Below are 27188 nucleotides of genomic sequence, written 5' to 3' on the forward strand. Positions count from 1 at the left end.
AATAAATTATCTTTGAATTTATACACAACCTGTTATTGCGTGCAATATTTTAGGAATGAATGAAAAAGCATGAGGATAAAAACACAGGTCATGGAGTCTTTTTTTGAAGCAGCTTATACTTCTACATGTATGAAAGCATGAAATAAACCTAAAGGCCAAATCTATAACTTTGACCATTTAAATCGAAGGTTAACATACAGCTCGTGTGTGTGTGTGTGTGTGTGTGTGTGTGTGTGTGTGTGTGTGTGTGTGTGTACAGCTCCGGTACAAAAATATGAGACCACAGCAAAAATATATTTTTCATTGGTTCAACTATTTTTGTAGTTCAGCGTAAGTTCAAGCAGGAAGACCGTTTCATATTCATTCATCCATTCATTCATTCATGTCACGTTCTCTCTCTCCCCCTCTGTGTCCTTCCTGTCTGGTGATCAGCTGACTATGAGCATTACTATTTTTAAGTACTAAACCAACCAGATCAAGCCTCCACTTCTGACGACCAATGATCCTGCTGTTCTCCTCTCTCCACTGTCAGTCTGTTGTTTCAGTCTTTTTCAGTCACCTCTGATGCAATAGCTTATAATGATAACTGGCACTGTTATGAACTCAAACACTTTACTTGATAAACATCAATGCTTTACACTGACCTGAACTATGCAGTCGGCTCAAACTGTCCGGGTGCCTGTACATCGCTGTTACCTGATCCCTCCACTAACACCTTCCCCCGAAACCTCCAATCCATCTCATCAGTGTCCAAGTCCAGCTCATCAGCTCATCCTGCATCCTTTCTTCACCACCAGCAGAGTCTAGACTCAGGGGTATCCTATCCTGCTCTCGGCCTCACTTTATTCTACACAACATTCCTCTATACTTCCAGACAAAAGATTCTCATTTAGGTCTTTTATTTGCAGAAAATGACGACTGGTTAAGATAAGAAAAAGATGCAAAAAAGACTAGTCATGTTTTCAGACATATAAAATGCTGATTTTAACATTACATTGTGTCTGATATGTTTTTTCTGCAAAATATGTTTAACTACCTTGTAAAAATCCTCCCAAGGCATCTCCTCCTACAAAACACGTCTCTGCCATCGTTTAGCAGCAACTTGTTGAAACTTAGCTAGCTTGAAATGTAGTAACTAGTAGTAGTAACGTTAACGTTAGTAGTCAGTAGTGAGTTTGCAAAAATGACAATCACAGTTACAGCTGGCTCGCACATCGCTGAAGTGGTTGCCATAGGTTACACATAATGATACGCATAGCGTCACCCCGTCCATTAACGGGATTGGCTCCTTAGGTTTGTGACGTCTCAAACCTGCCAATCTCAAAACGTGTTGTTCAGCCTGTCCTTGGTACACTGCAGTTTAAAAGCAGACAGGCCCAGCCATGGAGATGACTGCTGATGTTGTCCCTGATATGTCAGCACATGAAGAACACCACATGGAGATGTCTTGGGTCATGAGTCTTTAACTTAGGAAGATTTCAGAAATCAATATTTGGAATGCTCTCCACCAGTCTGTCACAGTGCTATCGGGTGACGTTCGGCCACTCTTGGCGCAGAAATCCAAGCAGCTAGGCTTTGTTGGATGGCTTGTGACCATCCATCTCCCTCTTGATCACATTCAGGAGGTTTTCAATGGGGTTCAGATCTGGATTGGGCTAGCCATGACATGAAGAGAGAGACGCTGATTTAATGAAAATTTGGAGTGGAAAATATGTGTTTTCATGCCATTGTGTATCAATGGAATCCAGGCCTGTGTATAAACAGTATTCACTTTTATTTGTTGTGTGGCATTATTGTCTGTATTTAGACACCTATGAGTGATTCCAGCAGTGACATAGTAATGGGCCGATTGTGACTCTAATAGTTCCTACAGCTGTTCTAAATAGATCATTAAGGAATGTTCTCGGTTTATGTCTTATTAGTCATGTGTTAGTTTTGGTCAGCAGCCTTATAACAAAAAGCACATCTGCTCAGTTTACTGTGGATGTGAAAGCTACTGGTTACTGTCCGTCTAATATTAGCAGCTCTACAGAAACATAGTCATTCTTTATTCTGGTAAAAGTTTGCTCATCTCTCTCTCTCTCTCTCTCTCTGTTTTTCTCTCTTCCTCTTCCTCCCTCTCTCTGTTCCTCCAAGAACGTTTGCTCATCTCTCCTGAGACCCACCTGATGTTTCTGACAGAAGGTGAGCGAAAGAGAAGAGACACGTTGTACTCTCAAGAATGTCGTCTTACCCTTGCCATACCACGTCTCATACACACACACACACACACACACACACACACACACACACACAGGTTTGAGAGGACATTCCTCTGACTTGCTTCATTCTCTAAACCTTTATTCTGAAATTCTCCCAAACCACCACACGACTGAACTGTTTTCCTTGTGCTGAATTCAAACCGCAACAAGTGGTCGAACATCGTCATAAAGAGACACAAAACATAAACTTTGTGTACGCACATTGCCTCCCCGACTGGAAAACTAGTTTGATGCTGAACATGCACTACAAACCACTTATCATACACACATGTTTTACCTATTTGAGGATACATGCAAGGTAAATGATCATCTTTCACTGTATGCCACAGTTAAATGTCGTCCTGTATAGTGAGGTCATACAGCTGACACTTGCTAACAGCATCAAAACTGTCTAAATATATGACAAGAGACAGAATGAAAGAGTCAGGGAAATTGCAGATGGGATGCATTAGTAGAGACAGGAAGAATATAAAAAGATGGACAACATGACAGCTCCCTAAAAGTGAGTCCAAAACCTCTCTGTCGCCCCCTGCTGACTGGCTGCAGTATAGGTCATAAAGCCCACCTCCTCCATGTTAACAGATGGGACATGAGTCAAACTATAAAATCAAAATACACGTCAAATAAATGTTTCTCAAACATGGTTTCTGTCATTATAGTTAGTTCTTATTATGCTGATATGCGTCCAAGCGTTCGTGTTTCTGACAAGTTTAGTTTTTATTAGTTATTTGATGCTATAAAGAGGTCTAACACCATGATTGACAGCTCTGTTGACAAATACGGCTCCTGCAGCTGATCTGTTCCCAAAGCAGCAGAGTAGAGGAAGATTGGCGAAAGGAAACGTAACTAAAACAATCACTACAGTCATTGAAGTTTCCATAAATGTGAATATTGACATGAGGGATCTTTGATGTTTTTTCTGTTAGTGAAATGTGTGGTTAGCTGAAGGGGTGGGTACATCGATACCGCAGCTCAACCAGCCGATCTCTACAGTGCAGTCTCTAGCTGTGTCCCAATTCAGGGGCTGCATCCTTCAAAGTACGTATTGGAAGGCCGATTGCGTCACAGCGGCGCGTGGAAGGCTCCTTCAGATGCGGCCGACAAATGCATCCTCCTTTTCCCGGGCCACGAAGGATCCGTCGGGTGCATCCTTCAAGGCCCAACGCATCCCGAGATTCATTGTGCGCCAATTCAAACGAGATGGCGGACTCTTAAGCAGTTAGAATACCTTAAAAATGTAAAAGCTTTTGGTTTCAACTCAATCAAATTAGAGACACAAATGTTTAAAAAAAAAAGGGGCCTTGAAACTAATTAACTTTCAAATAAATAAGTGATATTGTTAAGTTACATGTCATTCGTTATGATAGCTAGTTAGCCCGTTAGCTACCTGTTGCTAGGCGACAAGAGTGGCGTTTGGTGATGCAAGGGCGGGAACAGCTGATGACACAAACAGGAAATCCTCCGTGGACCAGAGTGTTTCATTTCAGTTCGGCCTTAGCGTTCTACACAGGCTATGAAGGACTCTTTTTTCTAACACTATGAGTTGTAGTCTTTATCCCCAACTATCGCTGACTCGAGTGACATCACTTGACGACATTTATCCGATTTCACACAGCTCCCACTAGAGACAGAAGATTTATCCATCCATCCAATACCGCTTATCCTGTTCAGGGACGTGGGGGAGCTGGAGCCTATCCCAGCTGTCATTGGGCGAGAGGCCTGGTACAATCACAGGGCTGACACACAGAGACAGAGAACAGAAGATTTAATACAACTTTTTTTTTTTTTGGCATGTGAACTAAAACTCTCCAGGACCTGTAAACTGACTATGATGTATAAAAAGTGAACATAATATCAGCTCACTTGAAATCCATTTAAAGCACTACCCTCATCTCCTGGTCCAGTATGTTCTTACAAAACACTTGCAAAAATGTTGGCAGCAAAATTGGAGATATTTCAGCTCTATTGTTTTAGCAGAAGGATTGTGTTGTAAAGATTTGAATGAAAGGAGAAATATTTGGCTCAAACGTTCACATTGTGGTTTGACAGAGAGTGGACGCCCTGCAGCGATTACTTGAACTGTACTCCTGAATCTCACCAGTACTGTCATTTAGCAAGATTCCCCTGCAGGATAGCCACAATCTGCCCTCTGAATATGACTGATAACTGGCCCAGTCAAGTGTTGTTTTTTTTAAATCAGACTGCCAATGCATCAAATACATCAGTGTGGCAGCTCAGTGGAATTGGAGAGCAGTCCGTTGCACAATATCGTGTCTGCTTCCACAGTGAAACTCAGCCAATGTATGGAAAGGCTGAAAACTGGCAGAGCCCCGCACACCGCTGAGCGCTGATTGTACAGTTATTACAGGCCGTCTATCTCTCAGATACACAACGCTGTGAGGACACGGAGGTGTTCGAGAGCCAACAGTGTTTGTCAAAAGCTGCCAAATCCAGGTTGAGGATTTCAGATCAGATTAACAGACATCCTACTGCGGCCTCCAAGGGAAACAAAGCTCTGCTGTGATGAGGTGACACTTCCAGGCCCTCAATGCCAGGCCAAAGAAAACACGGCAGAGCGGGAGAGGCTGGACAGGAAGTGGAGGAGATATATATACAGAGACAGAGACAGGTAGAGAGGAGGGAGGTAGAGGGGACAGAGGGGTTGATTGATCTTTCTCTTGGAGAGAACATTAAGAGTTTGATTGCAGCAGTTTGATTCTACTGTTGTTCACCATCTCTCTCACTCTCTGTGTCTCTCTCAGGTGTACAATGTTGGACTAGACCTGCTCATTAGTCCTGAGAGTGTCCTGAGATAACTTTTATGATTAGCGCTATATATATAAAAGTTGATTGATTCATTGATTACTACTGTCTTATAATATGACTACATATTGTTAATGTGTCCACTTGACATGTTAGTTTGAGATTTGTTGTTACCACATGTGTTAAAATGCAGCCAAAGCAATTACAACATTCATATAATGATCTGAACAGTTAAAACCTTTTGCTTCTATGCTTCTCTTCAAGATAAATACATATATAGTATGAGCACTGACACACACAGTGAAACACTAAACACTGGTATATTACAAATGCTTTAAATTGCTTTAATAGTATGATATGAGTTCTGCATAAGAAATGAAAGATTTTCAATCCATCATCTGGAGCCTATCCCAGCTGTCATTGGGCTAGAGGCGGGGGTACACCCTGGACTGGATCGGCAGTCAATCACAGGGCTGACACAAACGGACAAACAACCTTTCACTCTCACATTCACATCTACCGGCACTTTAGAGTCACCAATGAACCTAACAAGGATGTCTATGGACTGTGGGAGGAAGCCGGTATACCCGGAGAGAACTCATGGTTAATGGACTGTACTTATATAGCACTACTTATAAGCGCTTTTTCACTACATGTTACATTCATCCTTTCACACACTCATTCACACACTGATGGCAAAGGCCTAAGTGCCAGTCTCCAATCAGGATCTATGCCCATTCATACTCGATGGCTATGCCTTCAGGAGCAATTTGGAGTTCAGTGTGTTGACCAAGGACACTTTGACATGTGACTGTAGCAAGCAAAGGTCGGACCACCAACCTTCCAATTGAGAGTGGACCGACACTACCACTGAGCCACAGCCGCTGACAGCAGGTTTTGTAGCTACAGTATACTGAATCAGGTTTTCCAGACTGACTTTCAACATTTGGTACAGCTTAGAGTTGCATTAAAAATGATGATTTGACATCATAATATCCTGTTTACTGAAGCCAACATGATATTCTAAATTGAGGCCAACTTCTTCCCCCTCACATATGTTCCTAAAGTTTTAGGAGCTGTGCAGGTATGAGAGATTTTAATGACCTAAATAAGAACAACTCCAACACGGACAGGAAGGAAATACTATACAAATTGTTAGTATCTGTTTTTTATGTATGGATTTACTTTGTCATAATGATGATGACAATTATTTAGACTTTGTTTTAAATAACAGAATGAGTGCCCTAGTTTGTTATTGTAATTTTCCATGGCACTGTAAAGTCTATTCACAGCACAGTAAACAGGGAGAGTGTTTTTATTTCGGATCTGTCCATCACAAGTGTAACTAAATATACTCAGTCCTACTGTAGCCTACCGTTACCCCCCAGCAAACAGGAAACTGCTCAGTCCACGTTCCAGCTCTTCAAACTGTGATATGACAGTTTGTATGCTATGCTGCCCTCTGCTGGACAACACTGAAGTGCAACACACCTCTTCACTTCGCTTTCCGTCCTGTGATTTCATTTTACAGTTATGTGGACAAAAAAAATGATAAAAAACAATTTATTCAACGCAGTTCATTCATTAAAAACAAAAGGCCAAGTATTGTATTTTTTATGCTACATCTGTTTTTCCATTTAATTGTGAGGCATTAAATACGTAAAGAGCAAATTCTGTGTTTGAACACCGTCTACAGAAACACTCACTCTCCTGACAAATTTACTTTGAAATGCAGCCTGGACTCTAACCTTCGAGCGATCTGTGTCAACGTTTGGCCAACGATAGCTTCCACCATTTTTCTGCTCAGAATCCTGGAAAAGCTGCAGCCTGCAGGAACACTGAGTCAAAGTGATGTTCAGGGTGTAAATCTCAATAAAGATACTTATTCTTCCCATCTTTTCTTTTTTCTTTCCACTGAATTCTTTCGTAAAAGTCTGATAGGCCATAAAAAATAATTGTTATAATGAATGTTTTAACTTTGGCCCTGCCGGCCCCCCATCCAGACTCTGTGGTTTTGTGATGCTAAGCAGCTCTTGGCATGAGTGGGACTCTGCGATTAGTGCCCCTTTAAACACTTATAATTCTCAGCCTATGAAAATATTATCAGAGAGGGGCTGCTCTCTGCCTGAGGGGGTCAGGAGGTGGTTTTAATACTACCATGGGCTCGCTGTGTTGAACTGTTGGAGCTCACAGCATTAAGGTCGTCTTAAATCACTTTCAGCGGGCTGAGAATGTGAAGAAAAACTGGATATAATCATACGTGTGTGGAGCAATGTAAACGTGATATTAGACATAATGCTCAGGCTGACATAACTGGAACATGTGGAAATTATTTCAAAAGTTTGAGTAATAATGACGAATGGTTTGTTTTTCTAATGCTGCACATGAAGAAAAGCCTGACTTCTCATATGTTCACATCTGCACACGCCCACACACACCTCCGCTCAGACCTAAATTTCCTGTGAAGTAGTGGTAGGAGGTGAATATGAAAGATTTGTCATTTGGCTAGCGGCTCGTTTCAGCTCACAGTTTATATAAGGAAGTCTCAATATCAATAAATAATTTCTTTCCTGCGACACAGGTGCTTTCCCTTTCACAGACATAATCTATGGAGTGTGGAGAACGGAAACGATGGAAATAATCAGGAAAAGTTGAGTTTATGAATGAAAAACAAAGCCACCAGAGCAATAAAAGATTTTTCCTCCTATCATCATGTAACAGATAAATAAACAGTCTGCATTCAAACTTTTATGCAAAAGTTTCATGGACCTATTGTTAGCCAAATCATTGTGGTTCAGTTGTAAAGACTTTTCTTTTCTTTTATCCTGGAAATGTATTCTCTATCAACATGTAAAATGCAGGTTTTTAAGTACAACCCACTCCAGTTTAATGTATGCAGATTAGATTATAAACAATCTTACTTATATCAGAAGTACAGCGTACTGTTATGAAAGTACAGTTTTATTTTATTGCACAGTTTTTCAGTTTTTACAGTTCTGCTGTTTTTCTCATCTTTGTTTTTACTGACCCAGAACTCACAGACATATGGCAGCAAATACATTGATAGTTTTTTGTGTTCATTAAAGAATGCTTTATATTTTTTTATTCTACAATTAATCTCAGAAACAAAATGTATTTAATAAATTAGATTCAGCTGAAAGTAAATACATCCACACTGACCTCAGCTGACGCGACCTGTTACAACTGCATTACTCTAAAGGCAAGTTCGCCCCCTGTTGGACAAAAAGGAGATTGCATGTAAGTGTCACATAAAAACCCTGTTTCATCATGTGACTTCTCACAGTAGCAGTGATTATTTTGTAATTTTTAGTATAAAGGTTAAGTGACTGAGTAACAATTAGAAAAGTTAAATTAGATGATGGACCCTTTCCAATGTTGTGTGCTATAAAGAAGCCTTTTGCATTTCAACCTTCTAATCAAGGAAGATGTTACTAAGCACAAACTGTTGGTTAAACAACAAATACTTCTTTAAAGGCTACAAGCAATGATCCAAGTGATTGTTTTAACCTAGAGGCAACCTGAGCAGCCACGGGACATGTCCACATGTGAACCTCTCTCTCCTGTCTCAAGACACTGTATGTTCCTGTCCTCTCCGCACCATCGGTTGCGTCTGCGGCACCTCTCACCTCCCTCAGCAGATCATTTTGTTACAACAGGGCCTCTTCGTGGTGATGAGACCCAGTGCGAGGCTCAGACCAAACATAATGATGGGTTCCACCTTTACTGCCCCGACTGCTTTTCCAACAACTTGCTGTCTGCCAATATAAACACTTTCCAGATTTTTTTTACAGATAAAATAAAATGTTTCCACTGCATTGGAGACCACAAACCTAAGAGTTACACTTTGAAAATACACAAAGCTCCTCCAGAAAACCACCTTACTGCAAAACCTTCTTTATACTGCATTCAGTTCTTTGTCCAAACTTAGCTGACAGTTAAAGAGTCTAATTAACAAGGGGACAGTGTAAAAAAATTAAATTTGAAATTAAATTGTTTCTCATTTGCTTTGGCTCAGTTGAAATTGTCTCAACTGTATGTGAAATTCTTCTCAAACCGTTTGTAACTCGTGCAAAACAAAAACAGTAATTCTCTGTCAGTAAATGTTTTAGCACATTTAGGCAAATGACTTTGAACAATACCTGGTCTTAGACTGTATGTCTTAGTGATCAAAATACATCAGTTTCTACTAAGTTCAATAGTTTAACTCTACAGAACGTGTAAATAATAATAATAATAATAATAATAATAATAAAAATGTAATGGTGTAAGTCATCACAAACAGATTGTTCCATCTAATTGTCATAATCTGCGGGGAGTGATTGATTTGCATTGACATGGGGTGTCATTAAAGTCTGCTCATCGTTGATATATTCATGATGGTGCAGCTGAACAGACAGGAGGAAGTCCAGTGACTCCCAGGTCATTACTGTATTGTAGGCCTCTGTATTGTGTGACCTTTGCAGACACAAATATGATACACATAAGCTGTTTTTCTTCACATTAAATAGAAAGCTAAGAACTCTTCTGCTTCATAAGGTGGACTGTGAAAAGTTGCAGAGGCTCCGATTATAAATTAGCATATGAAGATTTTTCACTTGGCAAAACAGTCTGGTAGGCTACGATATATTCAGTAGTGAAAACATGTTGGACAAGTGTGTTCGGAAACAATAAGGGGAGGAACGTACTAGTGACAAAACAACATTTTTATTATCTTAATTATATACAGTGTCACAGGGATGTGGCTGTTTGGCTGCAATAATTAGCTGTTTTGTATCTTCACTTCTTAGCATTACAAACAAATGCTTTGAGAAACAGGCCAAAGCAATTGAGAAAAATGTATTTAACATGTTAATACTGGTAATGATTGCATAGCAACCTTTGTGTGCAGAAAGACGGTATGTCCAGCAGATGGCGCCATAGTTTAACTTCTAAATCTAAGTCGTCCCTAGTGATACTGAAATAAAAGGACGCTTAGAATTACAATAATACAGCCCACTCAGAGTTACCGCATACATTGTATACAGTTTACGTCCTTAGGAACATACAAAGAACAACAATAATGAAGATAATAAGAACTCTAATTCAAAAACACAGTTTTCATCGAACTTCGGGCATGGGCATACTTTGAACAAATTACGGTATTAGCATAACTTGAACTATATAATGTTTTTCTATAAGTAGTCTTAGTGTTGTTCATAAATACTCAAACAAATCATGTTCATAAATGCTCTGTAAACTGGATTTATTTATAGATGATATACTGTATAAAAACGGCAGTTAGAGATGACGAAAGAAGGGAGGTGCAGTGTGGGTACAAATCATCATGTTGGTCAACGAGCCTTCCTCCTTGCACTGCACTGCAGGGATTTCCCATGTTACAGTACTCTACGCATGTACGCATCCTCCCTCACGTAGCCTCGCTCTCAGTCTGACACGTGACGTGACAAGAGGAGAGGAGAGGTGGAAAAAGAGGGAAGAAGAGGAATAGAAGAGATAGAAAATAAAAGAATAAAACAATTCAACAAAGGGTTTAATTAACATATATTTATTAGAATATATATTTCGTTACATTGCTATCTACTTTTTTCATATCGTGCTTCATGCAAGCATAGCCTACATTTCTTTAAGCCAGTTTAGCAGCAGAATAGCCTTTATCCATGGGAACGTGACATGTTAGTTTCATGACTTCTTACATAAGAGCGCTGCATCCATATAGGTACACACATACACACACACACTGCATCCATAGGGGATCCAGGCTGCAGTCCTTTCCAGATCGATGCACAATGAAGGCCTGGTTATAAAACATTTGCCTGTATAGACCATTCAGTCCAACAGGACCCAACCACATGCAGGGAGACAAACCTACTAAAAATTTGTTATTTCGACTGATCTACAGCTGCTATTTGCTATAACGAATAAAAGTTGTCTACGTATACAGCTACGTTTCCCCGTACGTTTCTCCTCACATGCACGTGACCAATAGCCGAGTTAATGCTGGGAATGGGACAAAATGCTTCATCATTCCCCACCGCTTCCACGTTGGCATCCTGCCGGTGTCTCTCTGTTTTTGTTTTTTCTTTAATCTGATTCAATGTCTCTGTGTTTCTCTCTGGTCATTAATGCTATCTTTCATCGTCAACACAGCCCCCAGGTATAAGTATATTAATAAAATGTGTGGAAAAAGACATTAACCAGAACTGTGCATCTTCTCTAGTTACTATGGCAGCTGTTAAGAGGCCGTGACCAGTCCCTCGTTCTAAATGGAACCTAGCAGCAAAGGATGACGTGACGTCACGTAGCCATGACGACCGGGCTCCCGGAGGCACGTGTCTTGTATAAAAGCGGAAGGCGGCTGTGTAGACTGCGCACACAGATTCAAGCAGCATCAGCCGAGAGGTAAGCCGCGAGACCGATTTATCCTTCAATCTAGAGAGGCCCGTTTAACCTCTAGAAAACACACATCTGCTATGTTTGCTAAAATGAATACGTTAAATGTATTTTACACGATTCAGACTTCATATTTCTGTTTATCTGACGGTGCACAAACGTAGGCCTTGAACTTGGTTCACTAATGTTAGCTAACGCAGTTTTTTTAATCTATTTTCTCAACTCGACCGTTATTTTTTCCGCATATATCCTGAAACAGGCAACAGTGAAGACCGTTAACGGTCCTGTAACATTAGTTGGTATGTTGAATTTCGTATACCAGCTTAATTAAATCAGCCACGTATCCGTTTAACGTACAAGGAACTGAAGCAAAGCAGAGGGACTGAGCTCAAAGCCCATTTAGCTCATTTAGGATATTTAAATGATCCTCGTGCACAGCATGCTTTAGGAAGAGGAAGCCGAGGATGAGAGGGGATGCGGCCACGGCCTTGCTGTCTGAGAGAGGCTGGTCGTTGTGTAATGCTTTCTGCCAGAGACGTGTCGTTGCATCATTTAACTTTCACAAATATCCACTTACACTTTAGACACACGAACGCACAGAAACGACAATAAATGGTTTCTTACTGTAACGATAAAGTGCACGTGTTGTTAATAACGGTTCATTCATACTACGCAGTTCATTCATCCGAGTGGGTAACGTGACATTGTCAGCTCCCACTGCTGCATCTTTGCGGAAGTGGATTAGTCTCCATGTTATGTAACCCAATAGAAAAATATATTTTACCTCGGTTCTACAACAGAATACTTAACAATTGTCGAATTAGACAGAGGTTCAAATAAAAATGATGTTTTAAGTAAACCCTGGCTGTAGTAGCGCTGTTGTACATAGTGTACGGAGCTGTACTGAACTGAGCTGTACTGAAGTCGCTACATTCCGAGGATAATGTGTGTACGTGAACGCAACGGAGGTGAAGCTACGTGCCGCCCCTGGTCTTCATGATGAAGTCTGTGATCGTTGCGCCATCGGATTACAGAGATGATAGGTTGTCTCGCAATGACGGGAAGCAGAGGTCGTAGTAATGCAAGGACGAAAACGGTTCAAATAAATAACCTTGACTTTATTACATGTCGAAAGATAAAATAGTGCTCAAAGAGTTCCTGTGATGCGTTTGAAGGACAGCGAAGAATTGCAGTGTCGCATGATTCTGCCGCAGTTTGACTCCACACTGGACAGACCTGTTGATTCGGTTTGCAAACAGGCCTGCTCTCTTAAAGCGACAATGCGACAGAGATCAAGTACATCTCCAATTAAGTTACGTAATCTATGCTCTATGTTTAAGATTTAATTAGAAAACGGAATAATGGAACTAGTCAGGCTTGTTAATTAATATGTAAAAAACAGTTGTAACAGCCATTCATTGTGCAGAAAATGGGGTCACAAATTAATTTTTCTAATAACAACCGTGATAATACATTAACTATTACTGTATTTTTTAAATACATTTCCGTAGTTGCTCTCTTACGTCCACTCATCTCATGTAGGTGTGGTACATGCAGGTGCAGCCATGTCTGGCCTTGTCTTTCTGTTGAAGGTCATCCCCCCTGCTGAGGAAGGTCAAAGCAGGCCCAGAGCTGATGTAGATGCTGGCCAGCTGCTTATCTTTATTCTCAAACATCTTATCATCTTTAAAATGTTGCTCACAATGTACTCATGGATGGGGAGCCACGCCTCTTTTCTATGGCTGTGGATGACTGAAGGTCACTAATAACAGGCCCAGTGTTGCCAAGAGGATGCTAGTAGTCAAGGCTGTATGTGTTGCTAGTTTTCAGGCCCTATGGTCACAATATGAGAAGAAAATGAGCAGTAATTATCCATGCATCAGGAGATGAAGTTAATGCAGAATTTCACTCATTTAATTTCTCAAGCAATTTTAAAGCACCAATATAAATGACTTTAGAGTAGAATTTTCCTGTGAAACATCTAGTGAATATATTAAAAACCACAGTGATTATGATTACATAATGAACTTGCTACAACTTCTAGTAGTTTTATCATTGCTTTTTGTGATAAAATGTGTTAAAATCTACTCATACATGCTTGTGAGTTGAGTTGTGAATGAGTTACATTTTTACTTTCAAGATTCAAGTCTTCATTGTCATCGTGCAAAAAAAACAGTGAAGCATCTCCCCGAGCTGCGTAGTGCAGAATAAGATAAAATATGTACAATAAAATATAGAATAAACAAAAATAAATAGATATTTTAAAAAGTCTATTTTTTATCACAGTGACATTTCTTACATATGAGACACAGAACAAACATGTGGTATCACTCATAATTACTTTGACATTCATTCTGCTCTTGTAGGTGTGTAGATAGCAGTGTCAGCCGGCTCTGAAATGTAAATGTCAGTGACATTTAACTAACATGTTTCCCTCTTAGCTGAGGAAGGAGCAAGATAATAGTCAATTAGATTAGTTAAAGAACATTAACAATACACAGGACATGTGATTCCAGCTTAAGAAACTACAGCCAGGTGAAGCTTCATCTTCGCTTTGGTACACACAGATCAATTTACCACTTCCTGCAGTTAGTCAACACTCAGACCTAAAGTGAATTTTGACATGAGACTAAACTACATAGAATCATTCATTCTTCTGTTTGTGATGACTTATTTCTTTCTAGATTAGCTAAAACTGTCCCCTTGAAGGTAGTGTGGTTATTTCTAGGCTGTGTCCCCTATGGATAACACCCTGCAGTGACTTATGAAGAAGCCATTTTGTCGAGGATGTGTGTCAGAGAAAAGAAACTCAGGAGTGACTCAGCACTCTGCACCTAACGGTTGACAAATAGAGGAAATAAACCCTTCAGTAGGAGAGAGTGTGCACAAGTAGGACTTAAATACAATTACTTGTACAGTAAGGCTGTTATAGTGTTTGTATAGTTTGCTATATAGGAGAGGTAGCTAACAAACTTAAACTATACTACTGTGAATGTAGCTTGAGAGAGGAGAGGTGGTGAAGGACAGACTGAGCATTAGGAAGGATATCCGTCATCTGACTGCTGACACAACCTCACACAGTAGGGCTATAGGTGTGTGTGTGTGTGTGTGTGTGTGTGTGTGTGTGTGTGTGTGTGTGTCGTCCAGCATTACTTCTGCAGAGCGGTCATATGTCTCCTATGGCGTCGTCTGCAGTTTGATGCAGCCAACCTTTTACTTATTCATGTGGTTGCTGTGTGTGTGTTTATCCGTGTGTCTTTTCTGAATTGCAACAGTAGTTACTACATTTATAAAACCAGCTTCCTTACATTCAATAATCTTTGTAGGGAAAAAATCTATTGGCACTATAAATTAAATATCTCCGTATGATGTTTTCTACTGTCTGGTGGCAACAGTGAACTTCTCATCTGTTTGTAGCTGTCAGCAGGAGACAGTGCCTGCTGAGCTGGAAACACAGTCTGTGGTGTTGCGTTTGCATGTGTCTGACAAGTGATGTGATGGTGTCGGACACTTAACTGACTAGTTTAGGGCAGCAAAGTGACGTTGTCTCGGTGATGAGCCTATAAAAAGGGAGGTAGCAGGTGTAGTGCTAAAGAAAAGAGGAGAAAAGGTTGCAGACAAAACAAAAAGTTTGACTCCATTTCATTAGTGTGAACATGTCAAAGTGCAGAACTGAAAGTCTCATATATGTCATATATGTTTGATTTATTTGATTCCCCAAGAGGCGGGATAAAAGAGAAGACCTTACTTAATTGGATGGTGCATCTGGCATCTAGCCAATCAACACGCTGCAGTGGAAAAACACTAGGGAGAGAGAGGGTGTGACAAAAAGCTGGAGGCAAGAGACCCTGAAAAAAGGGCGGACGAAGGAGGAAGGCCGGGGGGAGTGTCAGAGTGTGCAGGAAGAGTAGAGGCAGAGTCAGTGAGTTCATTCACTCACAGACAAATTTCCAATGAATGCACGAACCAAGGCAACCCAAAGACTAGGAATACTAGATTTTTTAGTCTTAAACTCTTTAAGCTTTTAAAAAACAGCCAGAAAAGTTGTCCAGTCATTGCTCACAACCTCACGATAGTTAGTTATGTTTTAGTCTGTCCTGTCTGAATGTGAACTGTAACAATGCTGCAGAGATGTGTAGTCTCTGAGGAGTTATCTCCTCTAAACTCACTTCCATATAAGGGTTACCAGCAGTGCACTCACAGTCCGAATGCTCTCCTGAGAGACTGTTGACATATTACAGAGAGGAGAAGGAGCAGTGTTTGTTTGGTGAAGTGTTGGTGCTTGACATCAGAGGAGGTGTTGGCAGATTAAAATGCTTCGTCGTGCTCTCTCCTCTCCTCTGGCCATCTCTCCTCTCCCTTGTTGTTTCAGTTGTCCGACAGATTTTGTCTCAGATTTGACCACCTGATGCACCCTGTTGTCTTTGTTCTTTTCTGCTTGTCTGGTTTGAGTCATCATTCCCCCAGTGGTCCCTCCAGGGCACACACAGGCATCGAGCGTCTCCCCCTGTGTCTGGGTTTGTTCAGTGAAAATGGGTCGCAGCTCAGAGGGAGGGTGGGCTTGTGCTAAATGTGGGAGACCAGACAGACAAAGACAGACAAATGTGGAGCTGGAGGCAGGGTGTTGAATTTTAATGATTATTTTATTCGGTGTGTAAAGGGGAGGGGAGGTTTGATACTCATGGAGCCTGAAAAAAGGGAGGGGGAGTACAGATTGGGAAGAAGAAGTTTTAAAATAGATTGACAGATTGACAAAGAGAGACAGAGAAGTAAAGGCAGACAAGCGTGTTACGACCTCATTAATGAGGATTGAACAAAGCCTATCCAATTGGCTGGCTCTTCCTTTTGTCTAACCAATCAGGGGAGGAGATTGTTGCACTCTTAACGGTTTTGGTCTAGTCTCAGAAATCTGCATCTAGCATCAGTAAAGAAAAAAACTATTCAGATCTTTGGAGAGAGTTGACTTTAACTCAAAATAATACTTTTATACTTTTAATAATTTAATAATATTTTTCGACTTTCTTATCTGCAATGTTTGGTAAATGTTCAGAAAAAGTCAATGGATCCTTCCATGCTTTATAAACCTGGCCTCCATCTGTCTGTCTCTTCTCCCTACATTTTAATGAGTGTCAGCAGATTGAAAGCTGCAGTCAAACAACATACAACTTCTTTACTCTGCGCTGCACAATACAGCCTCTGTGAGCCGGGACATGTGTTTGAGTGCTGTCACTGAGTGTGTGCAAAATTGCAGATCAGGGCTGATTTGTTTACGGTCAAGAGGCAGGACTGTGTTAGACCAGTGGTAAAGATCTGCTGGCATTGAGTCATTTTTTCACCTCATTGTTAAATGGCATTAGAAGCCCTCATAGGAAAACCTTAATGTGTTAGCCATTGAATAACCATAAATAAGTAATAAACAATACTGGGAAAGGGATTATACTAGTGCTGTCAAAATTGGCCAAAAATTATGTTCGGTTCTTCCCTTTTAAAAAACAGAGGGGTTTTTTTTTAAATTAGATTTTATTTTGCGATATTTTGCATCTGACAGAGAGGGTAGGCGGAGCTAAGCGGCTGCTTTTCCCGTCTCTGCAAGTGTTGCGAGTAAACAGTAATCTACTATGGCTGAACAAACAAAGAAAAGATCGATGACTACAGATACAACTTCAACAATAAGTGAAAAAACTAATTTGACGCTCAGGTACAGTAAAAACAGTAAAAAGGAAAGCGACTGTCAGCGAGGAAAATCAAGAGTTACAACCGGAGCCAAGCGTGGACGTCTGGTTATCTGGGACGTATGCGCCCAAAATTGTCTTTTATCCCCATAAGGTGCCGCCAAAGAGAACAAAACTGAGATCTTCCAGTTTAAAACTCTAATTGTTAAATACATACATACATACATACATACATACATATATATATATATATATATATATATATATATATATATATATATATATATATATATATATATATATATATATACACACAGTATATTTAGCCTATATTTAACCTACGTTAGACAATCTACTTTAATTTTACTTTTCCTAAAAGAAATTGCTTGTTAAAGCAATTGAAAGTTGGAAAATTGTTTAGGACTTATTGCATAGTTGACAACATACTTGAATAATAGTTCATTTGTTGAAACTAATCACTTAATTATTGCAATTTAAGTTTAATTACCCAAATTCAATACCCAAAGAGCAACATCTCTTGGTTGGAGTCCTACCAAATCTCTCTTTTGTGGCTTTATTAGTCTCGGCCCAGTACTATTTTCAAACTGCTTCAGTGAAGCAGCAAAGCCCACTCTGCTTACTAAGTAGTATCATTTGTCAGCAGTGCAGCCATTTTATGTTAGAAACCCAACTGCTGTGTTTAGAGAGAAAGAAAGCCAACAAGACAAATTGTGAAAAAAGAAAAGGCGGAAGGAGAGTTCAAAGGAGAGGAAAGAGAGGGTTTTGTGACTGCACAAAGGCTAAAGGTGGGAACAAAGTATGAAATATGAGAACAGCATAGTCACACTGTATGCTTCCTCTCTGTCTCTCTCTCCTTTGGTGACCTTGAATTAAAGATACTAGCTGCAGAAAACAAAATGGCTGCCCACCCTGAAAGAAACTATAACTAACACATAAAAAAATCCAGGTTATAGCAGTTAGTATTTGTGTCTGAGAATTACACAGATGAATTGTCTTAATCTTGTAACCCTTTTAGTCTATTTAAAGTGCTCCCACAATGCATTTCACCAGATCAACAGCCTGTCCTATGTGCCCCCCACTGAGACACACATTTACACTCACACCAGAAGAGACACGCTCATGCATACACACCCAAAACAGATTAGGAGATTACAGTAGACTAATATGACAACCAACCAGTCTCAAGGACAATCAGCGTTACCCTTAGTTACTCTACCTGCACTTGTCTTACACACACACACACACACACACACACACATAGGTTAGCTACAGGTCAGGCTAGCACCTGATGAATACTGCTAACTCACCGCTAATCCACACAGAAAATCTTTAATGCAGTTAGATTTCAGAGTACCGTTTCTATAACAGCCAAAGGACAGGAAAGAAGAGGAAGAGGAGGAGTCAGTGAGAGGATGAAGGAAAGCAGGGAAGGAAAGGAAAGAGGTTTTCTATTGGTAGAAAAATGGGGCCAGAGCAGTAGGAGGAGAGGACAGAGGAGGCGTGGAGAGCAGAACCAGGCAGAATGATGGGATGAAAAGGAGAGGGACGCAGGGGAAAAGGAGGTCACATAGTTGAATCAAGGCCAGACTTCCTTCTTTTATTCGGCAGACAAGTCTCTGTTTGTCTTGTTACATACCTACCTCTCTCTCTCCCTCCCATCTTATATCATTGTTTTCAAAACATGCCCCTGCATGATGGAACACCTCCATGCTGCTGCAGCAGATACACATGAAACATGCTATTACACAGCCTGTATTTGTTGGTTACTACATAAACAGAATGACACCCGAGCACAGCTTCAGGCTGTTATCCAAACTTCAACCAAACTACCAACCTCGACGTTTTATACTTACTAACTTTATGAACATACTGGCATACTGTACCACTTTGGTGTTGTGTTTTAACCTTTAGTGCTCATGCTTCACATGGCCTGTCTACTGTGAGGCTGCCACTTGCAGACTTTATTTGTGTTATTGTAGCAATGACGTGAGGACCTTACAGCGGACGCCACAAAAGAGAATAACAGTAAACAAAGTACATTTTACAACATGAAGATATCCCTTTTTGAATGCTTACTGTAAAATAGATAATGAACAATAATTTTAAACTGAAGAATTGCTGCTTTTATGAGCACACTACACTGGAAGTTTACGGAAACCGATTAGTTTAAAAGACAGTAACGACCTAATACCAAAGTCAAAGACGACAGAGAATCTTATGGTTTTCTTAAGTCATCGATGTGGCAACATTTTGCCCTCCACATAACAGCCCCATTGTCTAACAGCTGCATAATAATGACGTATAATAACATCTAAAGGCTAAATCTTTCAGCTATATTCTGGTTTATGCACAGCTGGAAGCACTTAAAGGGCCAGTTTGCTGATTTTCAACCTCAGTCCTATGCTATGCTATTATGGGGAGCTCTGATTAATATATATCAGAGCCTTAGGCCCTGTAACTATAGAAGGAGCCTCATTCACCTTCATTAGCCCTTAAAAAACATATAATGAAATACATGAACTACACAGCAGACTAGAATCTCTCTTAACAGTGACAGACAGAAAGATCTGCGTGATTAACACAGATCCATGTTATTAAACATCTGTGTCCTCCCTGCGGTGCGTTATTATGAACTACGATGAACTGATCGCAGGTTACAGCTCCTGCTCGTGTCATTCACGCAATGGTGAGACAAACTTTATAGTAACGGAAATCCGGACAGATCGCGACGTTGTTGAGCCAGGTACAGAGCATGAAAAACACACAGATCTGTGATCTCTCTTCAGTTAACCAACAGCGCATGTCAGGGGGAAAAAAAAGAACGAAGGCTCAACTTGAAGAATTTCAAGTCGGCTGTGGGGTCACAGACAGAGATTCGACTCGTCGACTTTCAGGGGGCAGCCCTAGTGCCTTTGGAGGACGCTATCCATTTCTCCAATGGGCCCTGGAAAACCTATGCAAAAGGCGTTATCTGGCAGAGGCAAGAGAACTTGCTTAAATACTCTTGGTTGGTTGGTTTGTTTACGACGTACAGAGCCAAGTAAAAACAAACTTTAGGAAAAAACCTGTCTAAAATACATTAGAAAATATTTTCGTGTCTTTGGGGCAAGTTTGGGCCGGCTGTGGCTCAGTGGTAGAGTCGGTCATCTTTCAATCGGAAGGTCGGAGGTTCGATCCCCAGCTCCTCAGGCTACATGTCGAAGTGTCCTTGGGCAAGACACTTAACCCCAAATTGCCCCAACGGGTATGAATGTGATATCTGATTGACAGTTGGGCACTTTACGTAGCAGCCTCTGCCATCAGTGTATATTTGTGTGTGAATGGTTGAATGTGATATGTAGTGTAAAAGCAGCTTCGAGTGGTCGCAAAGCCTAGAAAAGCGCTATATAAGTACAGTCCATTTGTATTCATTTCTTGATTTTAGAGTGGCCTTAGTCTGCTATTTTCAAAGCTAGCTTTGGCACTGTACCTGAAAAATGAACTGGATAATAGTGATCTTTTTCTAATTGTCAATTTTGTCAAACATAATAATAGTGTAAAATGAGTGTAAATTTATGCAATGGTAGTTGTTAAAAAATATGCTTAAATGACAAATCAAATTGGATTATCGCCTTTAAATCGAAAGGAGAGATTTGTCATTTGTAGAATCGTCACACCCCTATAAGAAGTGACATGATGGCAGAAGGTCTCCTGCTAGAATGTTTCTTACCTTCACTGTGTGTGGATGTGAATGAGAGGAGAGGGAGAAGGAAGGCAGTGAAAAAGGCTAACAGGGAGATGAGGAGAGGACAGATGGTAGCAGTGTGATACCCTGTGTACATGTAACAGCTGACAAATGAAAGAAGGTGAATGGTAATGGCAGACTTTAATAGCAAGTGAAATAGATCAATGTTGGGCTCAACACACAGATACAACCTGATGATTTAGTGGTTTAGGAAGCCTTAAGCACTAAGCACTATTTCACACTAAAATGGCAGATTGGAAATGTTCCCATTACAGCAGGATAGCACAAATTTATATTGCCAACTGCTTAAACTAACATGAATGAAGCCACTTTCCTTTGCCAGGGACATAGTCCGTCTCATTCAAAGCTCTTGCGTATACTTGTGTTTTTGTTTTCAAGCTTTCATTCGTATGTTCAAACTCAGTGAAAAAGAGGAGACACTTTGTTGAGCTCTTACAATATCTGGCCACATTAGGATCAGAGGCATTTTTTGTCTCAGCCACTAGAGCAACTAAGTGAGTCTGCATTTTCATGTAAGTTTCATCTTTCAGTAGTTGTAGTTGTCTTTTTCTAATGTTTTTGGTTTCTCTGTTTTGTTTTGTTTTCTCTCCAGGTTACTCAGTCCCCCCCAAGCAGCAGCAGCAGACATGTCAGACCTTAGTGTTGGAATCAATGGGTGAGCACACAATATACAGTAAACTGAATGACTCAGACGTTTACAACGATTAAGATTTGATATCAGTGATGCATATGTATAAGAATGAAAATGATTTTGCTTTGGGGATGACATACTTTCGTTTATTTCACGAATATACAGTATTCAGAGTTTAGATATTAGAGCACTGTGTGACGCTGTGATTTATAACAGCTCAGATGGATTTCTGTCAATATTATGTCTGTGATGACATGACGTCACAGGCTTTGTTACAGGATTAGTCCCAGGAGTGGTTTAACATCCTGAGAAAGATCCCACCATTTTCCCAAAACAGCTATTATTCACATCTCTCTCTCTCTCTATCTCTCTCTCTCTCTCTCTCTCTCTCTCTCTCTCTCTCCCCTCCTTCTAACTCTACAGCTTCGGCCGTATTGGCCGTCTCGTCTTGAGGGCTTGCCTCCAGAAAGGCATCAAGATTGTGGCCATCAATGACCCCTTCATTGACTTGCAGTACATGGTGAGAAAACATAATATGCACACAGTTCTGAATTCTGATTATTGAATATTTAGTTCAGAGTCATTGGAGCATTACTACATTAGAAATTTTCACCCTTATCTCTCAGGTCTACATGTTCAAGTATGACTCCACCCACGGCCGTTACCCTGGTGAGGTCAGTATGGATGGTGACAAGCTCATGGTTGACGGACAGGCAATCTCTGTCTTCCAGTGGTAAGTGATGATAGGACATTTCAGCAGTGTTGATGACGCATGAGTGAGGCCCTGATGCTGCAGAAAGTCTCATTGATATGATACCATAAGTAATAGTCCCAGTAGGGAGATTTGTCTTGGACTCGAATGCTGCACACATTTAGCTGTCACAGCTCACCGTATTATCAGTAAATAAAAAAGTAACATTCAACATCTAAACAGAAGCACATACCAGTGACAACCACAAATGACATATTGCACATTACCCTTATTGCTCAAGGTCCACATTATACACAACAATGATACAGTAAGTTAAAGAAGCTTACTGAACTGTCAATCCGGTTCAGTTTGTATTGTATCACAGAGAGTCTCAGGAGCAGCTGAGAGCTCATTTTGAATTACAGTTGTTCTGATTTCGATACCAGTATTAAAAATGCCTCTAAAACAGCTTTAATTCTATTATCAGGTATCAGCTAATATGTGGGTCACCGATCTGATGCCATATTTTATTAGCCACTCTAAACAGTAGCCTCAAAGTCATAATATATATTAAGTTTTAAAGCTGCAAAGAAGAACTGATTCCAGGTTAATTATAAGTTGATGATAACCAAACAACAACAGTGCATATAAACATATAAATGTTTGCATTTTTGTATCACACTGGTATCGGAGGAGTACTCAGTATTGGCCAATACTAAGTTAAAAGTTAAGATATAATAACTGGGGGGAAATTGGCATCAGAACACTTGTACTTCGAATTTTAACATACTAACATACTCTGCTGCATAGGGCCTCACTCATGCAGCTGCCCCTCTACCCGTTCTACCCACTGTTATTTTAGTCCATTGAGTAATTGGCCTCCTCTCTGCAAGAGGCCACACCAACAAAAAGGATGTTTATAGAAGAGACATTCCTGTTCCAGTTTGAGCAGGAACATGAATGTGAGGTTTCCCTCTTAATGTAACCATCCTCTGTTTGTGGCAAGGATTGTGGCATTGGAAAATTATCTTGTGTCCGTCACTAGCATGTCATCATCAAAAGAGGCTCTGCACAGCATTGCTGGATTACCAAACTGCTCTCTCACTGTAACCTGCTCACTATCTCTGTTTCTTTTTTAGTAGCAGTTTGTTTTCACTTGTCTTTTAACCAGTTTCACCATCTTAGACTGACCCTGCTCTTTTTCTGACTGTAGTATGAAGCCAGCAGAGATCCCCTGGGGCAATGCTGGAGCCCAGTACGTTGTTGAGTCCACTGGAGTTTTCCTCAGTGTGGATAAGGCCTCAGTATGTAAACACACACACACAAGTACACACAGGAAAATAAAGCACAGAAACTACTAGATGAGCCAGTTTCTAACCTGTTTTTTTCCACCCCTTTGTAACACAGGCTCACCTCCAGGGTGGAGCTCAGCGTGTGGTCGTGTCTGCCCCCTCACCCGATGCTCCAATGTTTGTCATGGGAGTTAATGAGGACAAATACGACCCCTCCTCCATGACCATCGTCAGGTAAAACTTAATTCTGGCAGACATATTCACAGATTAAGATGAAACAATTCTATAACATATGAGGGGTGGGCGGTATCCCGGTTTCAGTACCGTCACCGGTGTCACGTTCTGCCAGTACTGTCATTACTGGGATAAACACAAATGGTTTTCTTTTTTTTATACACACACCAGAGATTTACTCCCCTCCTAACACTGACTGACTTGCATTGAACCAAGTGGAAGCAAAAGACGTGCGAGTTGTACTTTCTTCGCTACGGGCTAGCGGCAGAATGACTTATGACTTAGGTTACTTCCCCAAACATTCCAGGTTGCTCACAAATACAGTTCATACATACACTCACAGCTCGAAACAGGGCAGGCTACTCCTCCCAAAACACACAAAGCCCTTTACCTTATCTTCGTTCCTATTTTGCACCAATGAATACATTTGCTTCTTTAAAAAATATTTTTTCTGTGCTAAGATGTGTTCCCTTACATCGACAATAGAGCAAAAGGAGCTGCAATCACATCCTGTGAAGAGTACCCATTTCCTTTTGTTATACCACGATATAATAACGTTACCGCAAAAAGAAAAAGAATACAGTGATACAAATGTTACGTCATATAGCCCACCCCTACATAATCTTGTGTATTTCTTGGACTAGAGTCTGCCATGTAGTGATCGTGCGTGTCTTTCTGTTGATAGCAATGCCTCCTGCACCACCAACTGCCTGGCCCCCCTGGCTAAAGTCATCCATGATAACTTTGGCATTGAGGAGGCTCTCATGGTAAGTCAAAGTAAATTAATTTTGCTTGCAGTATTCAAATTCACTCCTGCAAGTTTAGTTACTGTTGTGAGACGAGCTATTTCATAGATGGTGCAGTCCTTTTAGCCTTTATTAGTTATTGATGTCTGTTTATATGACCCTCCTCTCTGTAGACCACAGTGCATGCCTACACAGCCACCCAGAAGACAGTGGATGGTCCCAGCGCCAAGGCCTGGCGCGATGGCCGCTGTGCCCACCAGAACATCATTCCAGCCTCCACCGGTGCCGCCAAGGCAGTGGGCAAAGTCATCCCTGAGCTCAACGGGTGAGGACAAACACATTTTTATCGGCCTGATAATCAGACATACTTGTTCTATCGAGGCTAGGAGCTTAAGAAAATCCACAAATCAAATCTTTGTCTGTCCCCTCTCTACAGCAAACTGACCGGCATGGCGTTCAGGGTGCCAGTGGCTGACGTGTCAGTGGTGGACCTGACATGCCGTCTGTCCAAGCCTGCATCCTACGCTGAAATCAAGGAAGCCTGCAAGAAGGCTGCGCACGGACCCATGAAGGGAGTGCTGGGATACACCGAGGACCAGGTAACACCCAAACCTCTCTCACATGCACTGAAAAGTAAATGATGGCTTCTAATAACGCCAAAACTAAACTAAGTTAGTAGGGTTAGGGCACAGTGGGTTAAAGAGATTCAGGCCACTCCTGTCTGAATGAACTGTGGAAGCTGACTTGTGTGTTTGTGTTTTGCAGGTGGTGTCCTCTGACTTCATCGGTGACACCCACTCCTCCATCTTTGATGCTGGTGCTGGCATCTCCCTCAACGACAACTTTGTCAAGCTCATTTCCTGGTAAGTGTTTGAATTTTTTTTTTTATTCCCTTGTGTAAAAACAGGAAGTAATTCTTGATCTTCAGATTAAAAAGAAAAACCAAACAACTCATCTCTCTGTCTCCTCCTCCTGCTTCTCTCCAGGTATGATAATGAGTTCGGATACAGCCACCGCGTCGCTGACCTGCTGAAGTATATGCACTCCAAGGAGTAAACACTTCCTGTCCAGAAAGGAAGTCAGGAAAGGGACCACCCCAACCCGCCCCCTCCCCTCTCTTTTACACACAGGCCCCTCCCATAGCCGAGTCATAGCATCACAACCCTTAGCTCTACTACAGTAACCGTAGGCAGCAGCGTCAGTGTGTTTGAGTGTTCTGAGTTAATCTGTTTTTTCCTTTAAAGACGAAACGATCGGTCGGTGACAGTATTTGTGTCCGTGTGCCCCCTCTCCACCTCCCACTGCCACTTTAGATGTGTCGTTATGGCTCATTACCATGGTATCTACTGTATCCATCTCCCTGTTGGTGTGTTTTAAAGGCTTATTCATCAGTGGAGGGAGGAAGCTGAGAGGCAGAGCTACTGTAACTTTGCTTAAGAGTAAAGAGATAAAGAAATAAAAGTTGAAAAACGAAGATGTCTGTTTCATTGTTTTCACCTGTTCACTTTGTTCTGCAAAAAGAATACTACTACTTTTTTTGGTAAGATTATTTTTTGGGCTTTTTGCCTTTAATTGATAGGACAGCTGAAGACAGGAGATGTGGGGAGTAGAGAGTGGGGGACGACATGCACCAAATGATCGGCAGACCGGGAGTTGAGTCTGCGATCAGTGCGACGAGGACTGTAGCCTCTGTATATGGGGCGCGCACTCTACCAACTGAGCTAAACCAGCACCCCAGATTACTATTACTTTATTAGAAAAAACAATGATGATTTAAATTGAAAATCAAAATTACTGAATCATTTGATTTGTTGGTTACATTTTTTAATTGGAAAACAAAACTGTGAAGCTTTATTTTTAACTTCTCGTCAGCTTGTTAAAATGGAAAATGTATTAATATATTTTTTATTTAAATTTATTTCACCAGGAAAAGCCTCATTAACATTAAGTGTCTTGAACAACATACTGTAACCTGGCCAAGACAGGCAGCAGCACATTCAAACAAACTTTCAGACATATACATTTGTTTGATACATAAACAATGACAAACACAAGTCAACATATGCTAAACTAGAAAAAAGGGGGACACCTCGGTAGCAAGGTGTCTAACTCCAAGTGAATGCCAGGTGCACTTGAAGGCTAAAAACACAACTGTTGAAGGAGGGGAACCTTTGGGCTTTCTTCAGGCACACTCACACCGAACCAAGGATTTAGTTTAAAATGCCTTTTATTGAATCACGCCTAGGCGTCCCTCCTTCGACAAGTCAACACATCCTGGATCACACAGCGGAAAGTCATTAGTCAAAGCATCATTTTGATGCATCTTCATCTTCAACACCTTCAGTCTACCACTAATAGGTTAATGAAATATACTAAAACTTAATTGAATTTATTTATATTTCTCACTAGATTAATTTATTTTTTAACACTTTTCAATCTATTGGAGTAGGCGCATACACTCATTTGACAAGTTTCTAAAACCCTACAGAACACTTTCTTTACCGTGTGTCTTACTTCCCTCACTTTACTCAAAATGTGCATCTAAAAGTTTGTTTTTTATTTTACAGTATTTAGTGTCCCACTGAATGGTCCCCATTTCCTTATTTGACTTCCTCTTCATTTCCTGGCTGCATCTCTTCTGTCAATTGTCCAAAAAATAATACAAAATATGAATAATGAATACAAATGGAAGTAAACATTTAGAGGACACAAAAAGGCTGT

The 27188-nt window shown here is 40.7% G+C and overlaps 1 protein-coding gene across 1 annotated transcript; it reads left to right on the forward strand.

Annotated features, from left to right (window-relative positions):
- Positions 1 to 11411: 11411 nt before the first annotated feature.
- Positions 11412 to 25941, forward strand: gapdhs (glyceraldehyde-3-phosphate dehydrogenase, spermatogenic). The gene is made up of 11 exons (XM_069656811.1): positions 11412 to 11444; positions 21466 to 21528; positions 21928 to 22024; positions 22131 to 22237; positions 23409 to 23499; positions 23603 to 23721; positions 24407 to 24488; positions 24641 to 24792; positions 24904 to 25066; positions 25233 to 25330; positions 25454 to 25941. Exons 2-11 carry the CDS (start codon positions 21500 to 21502, stop codon positions 25521 to 25523), a joined length of 1008 nt encoding a protein of 335 aa, XP_069512912.1. The 5' UTR covers positions 11412 to 11444; positions 21466 to 21499; the 3' UTR covers positions 25524 to 25941.
- Positions 25942 to 27188: the final 1247 nt, after the last annotated feature.

This window comes from Semicossyphus pulcher, unplaced genomic scaffold, assembly GCF_022749685.1.
Source record: "Semicossyphus pulcher isolate SPU_LCO1_2020_fin unplaced genomic scaffold, fSemPul1.0.p SCAF_9, whole genome shotgun sequence".
In the NCBI taxonomy this organism is placed as follows: Eukaryota; Metazoa; Chordata; class Actinopteri; order Labriformes; family Labridae; genus Semicossyphus; species Semicossyphus pulcher.

Coding starts and splice junctions, on each gene's coding strand:
- gapdhs (XM_069656811.1), top strand. CDS start 21,500: ATGTCAGACCTTAGTGTTGGAATCAATGG. Junction 23,722..24,406: donor TCCTCCATGACCATCGTCAG/GTAAAACTTAAT, acceptor TTCTGTTGATAG/CAATGCCTCCTGCACCACCA. Junction 24,489..24,640: donor GCATTGAGGAGGCTCTCATG/GTAAGTCAAAGT, acceptor TCCTCTCTGTAG/ACCACAGTGCATGCCTACAC.